At 40.2% G+C, this 12,782-nt stretch overlaps 1 protein-coding gene across 3 annotated transcripts in view; it reads right to left on the reverse strand.

The window, feature by feature from the left end:
* Positions 1–12,782, reverse strand: part of zanl (zonadhesin, like) — a 69,401-nt gene that overhangs the window by 26,370 nt on the left and 30,249 nt on the right. For all 3 annotated transcript variants that reach the window (XM_044184798.1, XM_044184797.1, XM_044184799.1), the window contains exons 25-27: positions 8,506–8,672; positions 6,362–6,564; positions 2,835–2,979 (exon numbers count right to left, since the gene is read on the reverse strand). In XM_044184798.1, the coding sequence (XP_044040733.1) occupies positions 2,835–2,979; positions 6,362–6,564; positions 8,506–8,672 (515 nt within the window). The remainder of the gene's footprint in view (positions 1–2,834; positions 2,980–6,361; positions 6,565–8,505; positions 8,673–12,782) is intronic.

The following is a 12,782-nucleotide window of genomic DNA, read 5'->3' on the forward strand; positions in this document are numbered from 1 at the left end:
TTTTTGCATATCGCAATTTGTTATGCTTTTAGTTCAGTCCTTTTTTCCAAGTTTATAATGGGTGTGTATTGCGCTGCTTAGTGTCACATGACCTGTGATTTCACCCACTGATCCTCTTCTGCTTTTCAACATTTGTGTAAACTTCTGATAAACGACTTCCACATCAATTAGTAGGCAAATTTGTCTTGTTTCTGCTCATGGTGTTATTTAAAGGTCCTGTATGTGGGTAACATACGTACCTTTTTTTTTTTTTTTTTTAAATAAGCCAGTTTTATCTACATAAGGAGCTGGTCCCCTTCCATGGAGGTTGCCATGTTGCACCGCCATGTTTCTACAATAGCCCAGAATGGACAAACCAAAAACTGGCTCTTCTAAGTTTGGGAGGGGAGGGTGATGCGAGCGGTTTTCAAATGGTTGCAAACTGCAATTTCACCATTAGATGCCATTAAATCCTATACACTGGACCTTTAAGCAACAGGACTGACAGTTTTTGAATTGTTCCATTGTCTCCAAGCCTTGGCCAGCCGCCTAAAGAGGTACACGAGAGATAATGAAGCCAGAAGAATAAACCGGCTGTTCGCAACTCAACCTGAGAAAGTGTATGCTCAATGATACTTGGTAATAACAGCAGAGCAGACCCACCAAGGCTGGAAACTGAACAGTACTGGAAAAGTATATGGGAGAGGGAGGCATCACACAACAGCAATGCACAGTGGCTGGTGGCTCTGAGAGAGGACCACAGCAACCTCCCTGAACAGAATCCAGTTACCATCACAGTTGCAGACATCCAAGAAAGAGTCTCAGGTATGAAAAACTGGACAGCACCGGGCCCTGACAGGATCCACACCTACTGGCTAAAGAAGCTCACTGCACTCCTCGAGCGCCTAGCAGCACAAATGAACCAGCTGCTGGGCGTACAATCCTGATCCTGAAGGATCCCTCAAAGGGTACAGTCGCATCCAACTATCGGCCAATAACCTGTCTCTCCACAACATGGAAGCTCATGTCAGGCATCATCGCGACTAAGATAAAGCACAGAAGGGCATCGGCAAAGAAACCAGAGGAGCCAAACACCAACTCCTGGTTGACAGAACAGTCACCCAAGACTGCAGAACCTGACACACCAACCTGTGTACTGCCTGTATTGATTACAAAAAAGAATATGACTCAATACCACACACATGGATCACTGAATGCTTGGAGATGTACAACATCAACAGGACATAGACTTCATTGCAAACTCAATGAGGCTGTGGAAAACCACCCTTGAGGCCAATGGCAAGCCACTTGCACAAGTGCCCTTCAAATGTGGCATATACCAAGGAGATGCTCTGTCCCCACTGCTGTTCTGCATAGGTCTGAACCCCCTCAGCCAAATAATCAACAAGACTGGCTATGGATACTGACTCAGGAATGGGGCCACCATCAGTCACCTCCTCTACAGGGATGACATCAAGCTATACGCTAAGAGTGAGCAGGACATTGACTCACTGATTCACACCACCAGGATCTACAACAGTGACATTGGGATGTCATTCGGGCTTGAGAAGTGTAATCAAATGGTGACAATGAGAGGGAAGATAGTCCACACAGAAGGGGTCTCACTCCCAGAAGGAACAATAGCTGACACTTGAGGATGGTTACAAGTACCTTGGAATACCACAGGCAAATGGCAACCTCGAAGAGGTAACAAGGAAAACAGCAACTGCCAAATACCTCCAACGAGTAAGGCAAGTCCTAAGAAGTCAGCTCAATGGCAAGAACAAGTCGCAGGCAATAAACAGCTACGCGGTGCAATCCCAAATCCAGCACCCTGAGACTGTACGCTAGCCGTAAGGAAGGCGGCCGTGGACTAGTGAGTGTGAGAGCCATTATCCAGGATGAAACATCCAAGATCCACAAGTATATCAAAGATAAGGCCCCAACAGATGACGTGCTCAGTGGATGTCTCAGGCAATGGGAAACAGAGGAAGAGGTGCTGGAGGAGGGACGATCATGGGAGAACAAACCTCTACATGGGATGTACCCCCGGAACATAACTGAAGTGGCTATTTTTTCTTATTGACAATATGACAGTATTTAAGTACATGAACTGTTACAGTAAGAATCACGGCCAATGAGCCACTGTTGAATGTTTACATTTTTCAAAATAAATTTAAAAAAAAAATTGTTTTCCCTGCTGTACCGAAAACATACCGAACCGTGACCCTAAAACTGAGGTACGTACCGAACCGTTACACCCCTACAATTAGGACATTATTGCTGTTACTTTTCTCAGTCATACCTTTCATACTTTCCAAAATATTCCAGGTTTTGCAGGAAATTTTAAAAAATTTTAAAATAAAAATTGGATTATTGCATTTTCATTTTCATTTCTACTCAAATAACACATGCACATGTGTAAAATTATAATGCTATTGTGGAATTACGTTTTCATTTTCAAGTTTACATCATCATTTGAATATAGTCCCATATACGCTTCCACACTTTAAGGACATGTGTGCTATGATTCAGATATTTACTACCTTTTATAATTTTTAAAATATTAAGCTTTTTTCAGAAAGATTTTATAATGGGAGAAATTTTCAAATCCTAATATTTAATTCACAATTCAACTCTACCTCTGTCTCACACACACATATAGAAACACAAACACCGATACATACAGACACACATAAATAAACAGTTTTTTCTTCCTTTGTGGAGGAGAACCCTCTGTGTGTTATTTTTATTTATATTGCTTGAATATCATGTTTAAGACTGTGTTAGCTGTGTGTGTGCGTGTGTGTGTGTGTATATGTATGTAGGTGTGTGTAGATGTGTGCTTAACATACCCAGAGGGTGACATTCATATTCTCCATCTTGTAGCTGGCAGCTCTCAGTGGTTGGTTTACAGCTGCTGTTGTGACACTGGATCAAACCTCCACTGTGACACACACACTTCTGCTCACAACCCTCCAAGTACCAGTCATCACCCACCTGATAAACACACACACACAAAATGCAAATTACATATTGTAAAAGCACATACAATACAATCAGCGCACAAAGGTCTAAATGCATCAAGCCTCCACAAAAATATCATTGTTCAGGTCAGATCATAGACTGTATTTATGGATGGACAACGCGTCTTCACTTCCTCCCACTGTACAAAAATGAAGCCAAAATATCCTGTATAAAAGAGCTGCCAAATTGCCAACTTGTGACGTAATTTGGAGCCAGAGGCTACGCAGTAGTGATCGGAGTTTGAGCCACAGGCTTGAGGTCCCACCCATACACCCAGCCAACTCAATTGCGAGTAGAGCTCAGCTGTCAATCATGACACGAAACCCTGTTTCTATAACATCAAATAACTAATTAAAAACAAACTTATCAGAAAAATGAACACTTGAACATAGGTCAGTGTGATAAGAACTACCTAAAATGACAGAAACCATCTTTGGGAAAAATTTATTTGATGTGTACTTTGAGTTATTAGTTTGGACCATGTTCCAATCTGCTAACACGGAGGGGGTGGGGTTTCTGACCTACACTGCAGCCAGCTATCAGGGGGCGATCGAGATTTTTTGGCTTCACTTTTGGGGAACTGTCATGTCGTCTATCTTTATATACAGTCTATGGGTCAAATGCATTAACATCCCACTGTGTGTACAGTGACTGAAAGTCTTCTCTCAGTCGCTCAACTGATGTTCAGTACATTCTGGTCTGCACAAAGCACTGACCAATATGATATTTCAAAGGCAATAAGTGAGTAAGGCAGGCTATGTTGTATCAATTGACTGGTCTTATTGTGCAACTGATGGTGTGGAACATTATTATTGATTATAATAGCTATGTCAAAGTTGCCTAATACTCTATTGAAAATTGATATAAGCCTTTTAGAAATAATAGAAATAATAAAAATACAATTATGAATTGAAATGAATGAGAATTACACTTTATTAAAAAAACCCAATTGTTTTTGCTTTCAGCTTTGATGATGCGACCGCCCCATCTGCCCCACTACCCTCCATACCCCCGCTACATCATTTGGCCCAACTTCCACTCCACCTCTTCCTCTGGTGCCTCCTCCTCCTCCACTCAACAGTGGAGAACCAGCAGACCACCTGTGTTTTTAGTGTTTGCATTAAGGAATAAAAATGTTTTTTTTTTAAAGTAAACTGCAGTCTTCCATATATCGACAGATTAGGTTGTCTATTTTCCAATGATATATAACACTTATATATATAGAAGTATATATATTTATTCTCAGAGGTGATATTGACCAAAATATGAAGACAACATCAAAATGTATATACTGTCACATTGTTTACTAAAAAAAAATCCAATAATTGGGTGTAACTTGCTGAGGAAAAGGTGTATTTGCACCAAACTTCACATGGAGCTCCAAAACACCTAAATACAACATTTCACATTGAAAAACCAAAAATTCCCTGGTTGACTATGAGTAAGGAGTTATTGAACAAAACACAAGTTTTTTTCACTGGGCGTTTTTAAAAAAAATGTCAAATATGGTATGCTCACACAAAGGTAATGCATGATGGTGACTTTACACTGCACCAGAAAGAAAGTGCATATTCCTCAAAATCATATGATATATAATGTAAAATATTGACTGAAAGAACAAGCTCAGAATTGGCTTTAATATAAAACATCGTCCAAGCGTTTCTTTGTCTATGTAAGTTTAAGAGGGTAAGGTGCACAGCATATAACATCGATTCCTTGGTTTGGTTCCAGCCAAGGACCCTTGTTGCATGTCATACTACTCTTTCTCTCCTATATTTCCTGTCAAAAATATAATCTAAAAAAGTGCTTACGTTGTGGTAAACTAAAACAATAAAAAATATTGTTGAGTATGTGAAATATTGTCTATTCATGCTTTAAATATGAACACCAGGAATGTATTAATAATGACTATGTTTCAATTAAAATATTGTGCAAGTTTTAAGTACAGTACAACATGACAAGATGACATTTTTTTAAATGAATAAATCTGTTGATTTGTGTGTACCCTGCTGTGTTTTTATCAGCCTTGATGGTGATAGAAAAAGGGCTGACATACAAGGTGTCACAGACACACCAGGCTCCCCTTCACATCGCACTCCCTCTCCTGAATACTAATGCCAATCACCTGTCACCTATCACACACCTGCACGTAATCAGCCACTCTACTCCTCTATATAACCCAGCTCCTCTCCACAGTCAGTGTCCGGTCTCGTTTATGATTAAGGATAGAACGCTAGTTCCCCTGAATCATTAAACACCTTGGACTCCCTTTTCCTGAGCAAACTACTACCAGCCTCCAGTACCTCTTCTCCGGCTACTTCGTGCTCCTGTTTTCCATGTGTGACACTCCAGCTCCAGTCCCCGTGTTTCTCCAGTCCTCCGTGAGTGTACCAGCCACCAGTACCCGGTACCTCTTCTCTGGTTTCTTCGTGCTCCTGTTCTCCGTGTGTGGCACTCCAGCTCCAGGTCCCGTGTGTCTCCAGTCCTCCGTGAGTTATCCACTCCAGCTCCTGGTCCCGTGTGTCTCTCGTCTTCCGTGTGTATCGCTCCAGTCTCCTGGCCCGTGTGGACCGGCTCCTCTGTGCTCCGCCACTCGACTCCAGAACTCTGCCACCTCCATTCAAAGGACAGTATACTTCCTTCCATTCACTATCCACGTATTTGTGCTTCAATAAATTATATCATACCCTTCCTTGTGTCTCTGGCCAGTTCTGTCCGTAACACAAGGGCCCTCATCCGTTCTCCAACCAGGAATGTTGCAGTTAATTGCGTCCCCAACCCCATTGACTCCCCCACTTTTTCTGATGGAGGGGAGTTATTTAACTGAGTGGCAGCAGGACAGGAATGCTTTGATTATAGTACGGTAGAAGCAGGTATTGTGAAAAAATGTCTGTCAACCTTTATCACATCTTCTCTTTTTGCCAAAAGTTCCAGATCATTCAAGCAGAAAAACTTTTTTGGGATATTTTCCACTTTTTGTTTTGTTTTGTTTTTCACAGCAGATGGAGTGGAAAATACTTAAGTGAACCTTTTCAGTGTTCCTTAAACACAATTTATTTTAATGGTGTTTGGTAGATAAGTTGCATTCTTACTTTACACCATAGTAACAACACTTATCACAGCAGGACCATGATATGGAGCATGAAGGTGCTGGATGAAAGCTAAACAGGCATTAGTTTCAAATTATGTCATTTTTAAGTAAGCTGTACAATTCATGATAGACAGCTCTCTCCTTCACTTAGACGACATCATTACATATTCCTACACCTGAATGAACCAACGTACCACTCACTGGGCTGTTATTCCTTTGCTTCTGATACTAAACTTAAACATCGTAAAGTGATGTTACACTTACAGGGTGATAGGATCCACTGGTGTCCACACAGCCACAGTCTTTCAGTGCCACACACTTGTCATTGCTGAGGATGAAGCCTGGGTTGCACTCACAACCCTCCACACACAAGTCCTCACAGCCGGGCGGTCCAACCACACCCAGACACGTCTCTGGACATGAACTCACACACAGAGAGTAGGAGCTGTTGGGAGGACAGGCCAGGGCTTCATGGAGAAAAGAGGGTTGACAGAGGGAGGGATGGATGAATGGATTAAGGAGGGGCAGTAGGAAGGAGGGTAAGGTAGAGACACAGATAAAAAGATATCATAAACATATACTTCTGTGCTGAGGTGTTGTGGTGGTTGACCTGTATGCTACATAGGGAGGAAATTATTCAGTTCAGAGTATGGTTACTATTGTAGCCACAACACTGGATGGAGGTGTGTAAGGCATTGCCTTTGTATAGATAGAGGTTTGTACTGAAAATAGTGAAAAAAGTTTTTACGGTCCAACAATACTGAGAAGCATTCTGTCAACTTTCATAGCACTGTATTTATCCAGTTGTCAAACAAGAATAAGAGTATGACCAAGCTAGTTGCTCTGTGAGGCTGTAATGCTCATTGAAGAGATAACCATATTGTAATATGGATTTATGTTGATGTCCGGTTTCCAGTTTGACCTAGTCCTGAGATGATTAATCCATTAATTTAATAATCAATTAATTATTTAAGGCATTTTTTTTTAAGGAAAATGGGGAGAAAAAGGTACTAGTAACTTAAACTTTGGCAAATTATGGACACTTTTCACTACTATCTGACATTTTTATAGACAAACTAATTAATTGATTAATAGAGAAAATAATCATCTGATTAATCAGTAATGAAAATAATCATTAGTTGCAGCCCTAGATTAATGCTTAGCAGTTGTGATGAAGTAAATGTAAAAATTGTAGTATTATTATGCTAACATGCTCGCAATGACAATGCTAACATGCTAATGTTCAGCATGAAATCTTTACCATATTCACATCTTAGTTTTGTATGTTAGCATGCGAAACAAAGATGTCAAATATCAAAATTTAAATACTGACATGATGATGGTCAAAATTAAACAACATAAAAGTCATCTTTGGGGATCACCAAAGTTGTTGTGGGGAACATGAATGTCTGTACCAAATTTCATGGCAATCCATTTAATATCTGTTGAGATATTTCACTCTGGACTAGGTGACTGACCGACTGACCATAGCCATCTCTACAGCCACACCTCCAATGTCTATGACTGAATATTGGCATGTAGATGTCTTCAGGCCGGGACTCTTATCAAACATGTGAAGTTTGGGGTAGATTTGACTGTGTACACTCAAGATACTCAACGTTCTGTTTGATGACGAAACATTGAAATTCGACGCCATGCCACAGACACGCCCTTCAACGAAAACTCAAGCTTATGATAACTTTTCATTGCAAAGATGTTTAGATTGTACTGCGAAGATTTGAAGTCAATCTGATGAATTGTCTGGGAGGAGTTTGTTATAGTACAGAGCCTGTAAATGGCAAAAAAAATGCCCTAAAATTGCACATTATATTCAAAATGGCTGACTTCCTGTTGTGTTTATGGGGTGGCTCCAAGAGGCTTTTTTTTAGTCTTGGGATGATACATCTGCCACAAAACGTTTGTACATCTAGGTGGAACGTACTGCGGGGGCTCTTTTTGTTGAAATTTTGTAGGGGGCGCTATGGAGCCATTTTGCCACACCATTGCGCAAGACCCATATCAGATGTAAATTTTCGCCTCTTCTGACGTGTTTGCAAAGTTTTGTGAGTTTTTGAGCACATTTAGCCCCTCAAAAATGTGATTAATTTGGAGGAAAAAATTGAAAAAGAAAGATAATTCCTTCAGTTTCAAGAGGGTCCTCGCAGTGGTTACTGTTCGGGCCCTAATAACGTTTCCTTTTATCAGAGATATTGCAAAATATACACATTCCCTAGGTCTGTTATTGAAGAAAAAGGAATGAATACATTTGGAATGGTATGAACACAAAGTAAACCTGAAAAAGATGACGCCTGCACTCAGGATATCCTGTGCCCCAACCAGAAGCAGAGGAGACAATGATAGTCTTTGGAAAAAAGAAAGTTTGTCATATTAAAATACTGAAGACTTACGGCAGAAGTCTGGAGTCCTCCACTGGTGGACTTTGGCTCCAGCCCTTTGGCAGGCATCAGTGTAGGCCTGGAGCTGGTCACACAGTACATGTTGGCCATTGAACTGACACATGTCATACACACAGCTCTGGAAGAATGGAGTAGGATTCACCACACTGATACACTCCCTGGAACAGAGAAAAACACTCACTCAGTTTGGTTTGGGTCTTTTCATGGGATTTAAGAAACAAGAAAAATATAGAATCCTTTAAGTAAAATATCCTTTAAGCCACTCAGGTATGTGTGTGTGCGCACGTGTGTGTGTGTGTGTGCTTAGAGTCCAATTCTGTTCATATGATATTCTAAGAATAAGCTATAATTGTAATCTAAAATAAGATAAATGAGTAAGATAATCTTTGTATCTTTGGAAAGATCCCACAATTTGTGTAATAGAATGATTTATACTTGACACTTGTTTATGATTTCTGTGTAACAGCCTCTCCTCCAGTAACCATAGGTCACCTCTTTCAATAAACCAATAAACCATCATTTGAAAGTATTCAGACTGATGTTAGTACCTACAATCATACGCTCTAACTACTAAAAATGAAATTGGAGGTATGTGCTCTTTCAGTTTTATCAATGTTTAGCAAATGAACACAAAACTAAATCATTTTACATTGTGAACAGAGGCTATGGTCAGCTTGAATTCATGCTGGTTACAATGGATTCCAGTAGTGACTTTTCAGGTCTACAAAGTCTTTTTATTTTTTTTTAACATGTGCGTTGTCTTTTTTTTTTTTATTTTTTTTTTTATTGACAGACAGACAGATGTACAGACTATAATAATGCAGTGACGAACAATCTAGTAGTTCCATAATTCCAGAAGTGAAATAAAAATGTGTAAATGTATAAGTGTGTGCGTGTCTGGGTGTGTGTGTGTGTATATGCCCATTTATTACCATCATCATCATCATTACCATCACTCACCCACCATCACTATTGTTGCATTAGTTAAGTTTTTTTTTTTTTTTGGTCCGATGTAATGATTACCATTGTCACACCACTCTCAATGAATCAATTAATTTTAGCAAGTGATATAATATAATTAATATAATATAAGAGAACTCTCCCCCCCGCATCTTTTCGGTACCTATGTTCTCCTATTCTTTTTTTTTGTTTTTTTGTATGTGTAGTGTCTAAGGTGCATTAAAAGAGGGGGGACATTGTGCAAGTGTGCCAACCTGGGACAGAGCTGCTGTCCCAGTGAACCACTTCTCGCCTGTCTCCTGTGAGTGTTTGTGAGGTTTTTCAATGTATGTATATATATATTTTTCTCTTCTACGTTGTGGTGCATTAAAAACACATGAGAAGATTAAGGGGGGGATTGGAAATAATCCAATGGTTTAAATATAGTGGTATTGACAACCAGGTTAGTTATTCCAAAATAGCAATAATAATATAATAATAATAATGATGATGATGATGATGCTGTTGATGGTGACAATGATGATGACAATGGCAATGATAAGAGTGATAAGAGCAACAATAAATAAAACAATAATGACAATAACAACAAACAATAATAGCAATCATAACATTAACATTAATGAAAGTATGAAAATATTGACAATGATAACAACAATAACAGCAATGTAGTAATATCTGTGGTTTGATTATAAGGTGGGAGGAGTTGGAGTTGAGGATAGAGAAGGGATTCAGAGTCGTAAGAGGTAAGAAAGTGTTGGATGACAGAGGTCGGTTTCAGATGAATAATTATAGGAGGGACATGTATATTCAAATGTAATGAAGTCAGTAAGGAGATTTTTCCAGTGGTTAATGTGTAATGTTGTTGCGAGTTTTCCAGTTCATGAGGATAGTTTTCTTGGCGATGGTTAGAGCTATTAGGAGAATTTTAAAGTTTATAGATTTATCAGTAATTATTGTGAGGTCCCCTAGCAAGCACAGAGGGGGCGATAGTGGGATGTGGCAGCCCACTAAAGTGCATAGTGTCTGTGTGACCTCTTCCCAAAACTGTTTGATGGGAGTGCAGTGCCAGGTTGAATGGATGTATGTATCGGTGGATTTCTGACTGCAATGTGTGCAAATTTCTGATGTAAAACCCATTTTAGCTAATCTATTGCCCGTGTAATGTGTTCTGTGAAGTGTTTTGTGAAGTGTTTTGCAGCTTTAATCACATCTGTCTACAAAGTCTTTAAAGGTATACATGTCTATAATAGGTTTCTAAGACTACTTAATAATTAACTTATTAGTTGTCCATCCTTATGTTCAGTATGTTTCAAGCCCTCATATTTTTTACCAGCATATGGCTAAATAAACTACTACCAAAAGAATAGTGATTGTTGTCACAGGGTCATAGCTAAAACAAATCAGTGACTTGCCAATAAAGTCTGTAAATTGTCTTGTTTTTTTTCCCAACATTTTTTATGTTAATTTAACTGTTAAAGGGGTGCTCCACTGATGTTTAAAGAAAATATCCCTGATGATGTCATTGAGGGTTTGTGCATTTATCAGGTAGGAAATGTCTAACAAGACACACCAGAATCATGGGAAATGCAGCATCCAGTGTTTTTGGTGCTTTACCCATACTAGGAATTAAAAGTCCCTCAGTTTAAGAATACAGATGTGATTAAAGCTGCAAACATAGTTGAAGAGGGCCCTTGCCTCCACGCGTGTCTGGGGAGGAGCGACAGCCGGCTGACACCGCTCTGAATGTTTACGACCATCAGGCACTGCACGAAGGAGTTAAATATCACTTCCTGCGTCCACTATGTGATGTGGAGAACACACACTAATCATACATGATGTTGCCGTGTATCAAGTGTAGATCACACAATATAACTCCTAATTAGCCTTTAAATGTCCTCAGCCCGGGACTCCTATCAAGCATGTGAAATTTGGTAAAGATCTGATGATGTGGAGCTGAGGTAGCACTGTTACTGATTTTGGAACATGGAATTTGCTGCATCGCCACGGCAACACCGTTTGAGAAAAACTCATTAGCTTTGCAACTTAGCATCGCAATGGTCGTTAGATTGCACTGCCCAAATCGATCCGATTAATTCTCTAAGAGGAGTTAGTTAAAGTACAGAGCCAGTAAATGGCGAAAAATGGCACGTTAAATTCAAAATGGCTGTCTTCCTGTTGGGTTTAGGGTATGGCTCCAAGAGGCTTTTTTAAGTCTGGAGAGTTTTCATCTGCCTCCCAGATTTTGTACATCTAGGTGAAACGTACCGCGGGGGCTGCTTTGTTGAAATATTGGGGGGGGGGGACATTTTGCCACACCCAATCCCCAGACTATATCAGAAAACACAATACACCCCTTCTGACACGTGTGCCAAGTTGTGTGAGGTTTCAGCTATCACTAGCCATTTTGAAGGCTAAAAGTCATTAGGGGGTGCTGTAGAGCCGACGTGCCACCTCCAAACCCCCAAAGTGACATCAAATTCAAGTATTTACCAGTTCAAGTCTGGGTGCAAAGTTTCGGGACTTTTTGAGCATCCTAAAGGACACAAACTTGTGATTAAAAAATGTAGGAAATCCAAAATGGCAAACTTTCTCAAAAGAAACTGAAACGTGTATTTTATGATGAGAGCAATGATCCCCCCAAATCTCATGACGATCAAAGCAACCTTATACCAACCATAGTGTGCGTTTGGGGGCACTATAGAGTCCCCTGGCCATGCCCCAGCCCAATCACTGCAGAACTTTGCGATTTTTGCCAGTTGTGATGTGTGTGCAAAATTTCAAGAGTTTTCGAGCAAACAATAGGTTCCCTGGCACTCTCGTGCTCGGGCACTAATAATTCCTTGCATGCTAATAGGGCCTCCACAGCGGTCACTGCTCAGGCCCTAATAATTCCTTCAGTTTCAATAGGGACCTCACAGCGATTACTAATTAAAGCCGCAAGCAACGATGAATGGGCCCTCGCACCCGACTGCACGTCAGGACATGCCGCAGTTGTGGAATTGTTGCTGGAGCTCATTTGATTTGGCTCTGAATTTTCATGTTTTTTGGGCGCTGCATGGAGGAGTTAAAAGTCACTTCCTGTGTTCACTCTGACACAAGACGCTGGGACTCTTACCAAACATGTAGACATCTTCAGGCCAGGACTGTTACAGAAAAAGGACACAAGGACAAATTTGCCCCCCAAATTTCGTACATTAAGGAGGTTAGTTAAAACTAGTTGCAGGAGCTGCTCTGTAGGGGGCGCTAACAATCCATTTTGCCACACCCATGCGCAAGACCCATATTTAATGTAGATTTTCACCACTTCA

The sequence above is a fragment of the Siniperca chuatsi genome, linkage group LG22 (genome assembly GCF_020085105.1).
Source record: "Siniperca chuatsi isolate FFG_IHB_CAS linkage group LG22, ASM2008510v1, whole genome shotgun sequence".
Classification (NCBI taxonomy): Eukaryota; Metazoa; Chordata; class Actinopteri; order Centrarchiformes; family Sinipercidae; genus Siniperca; species Siniperca chuatsi.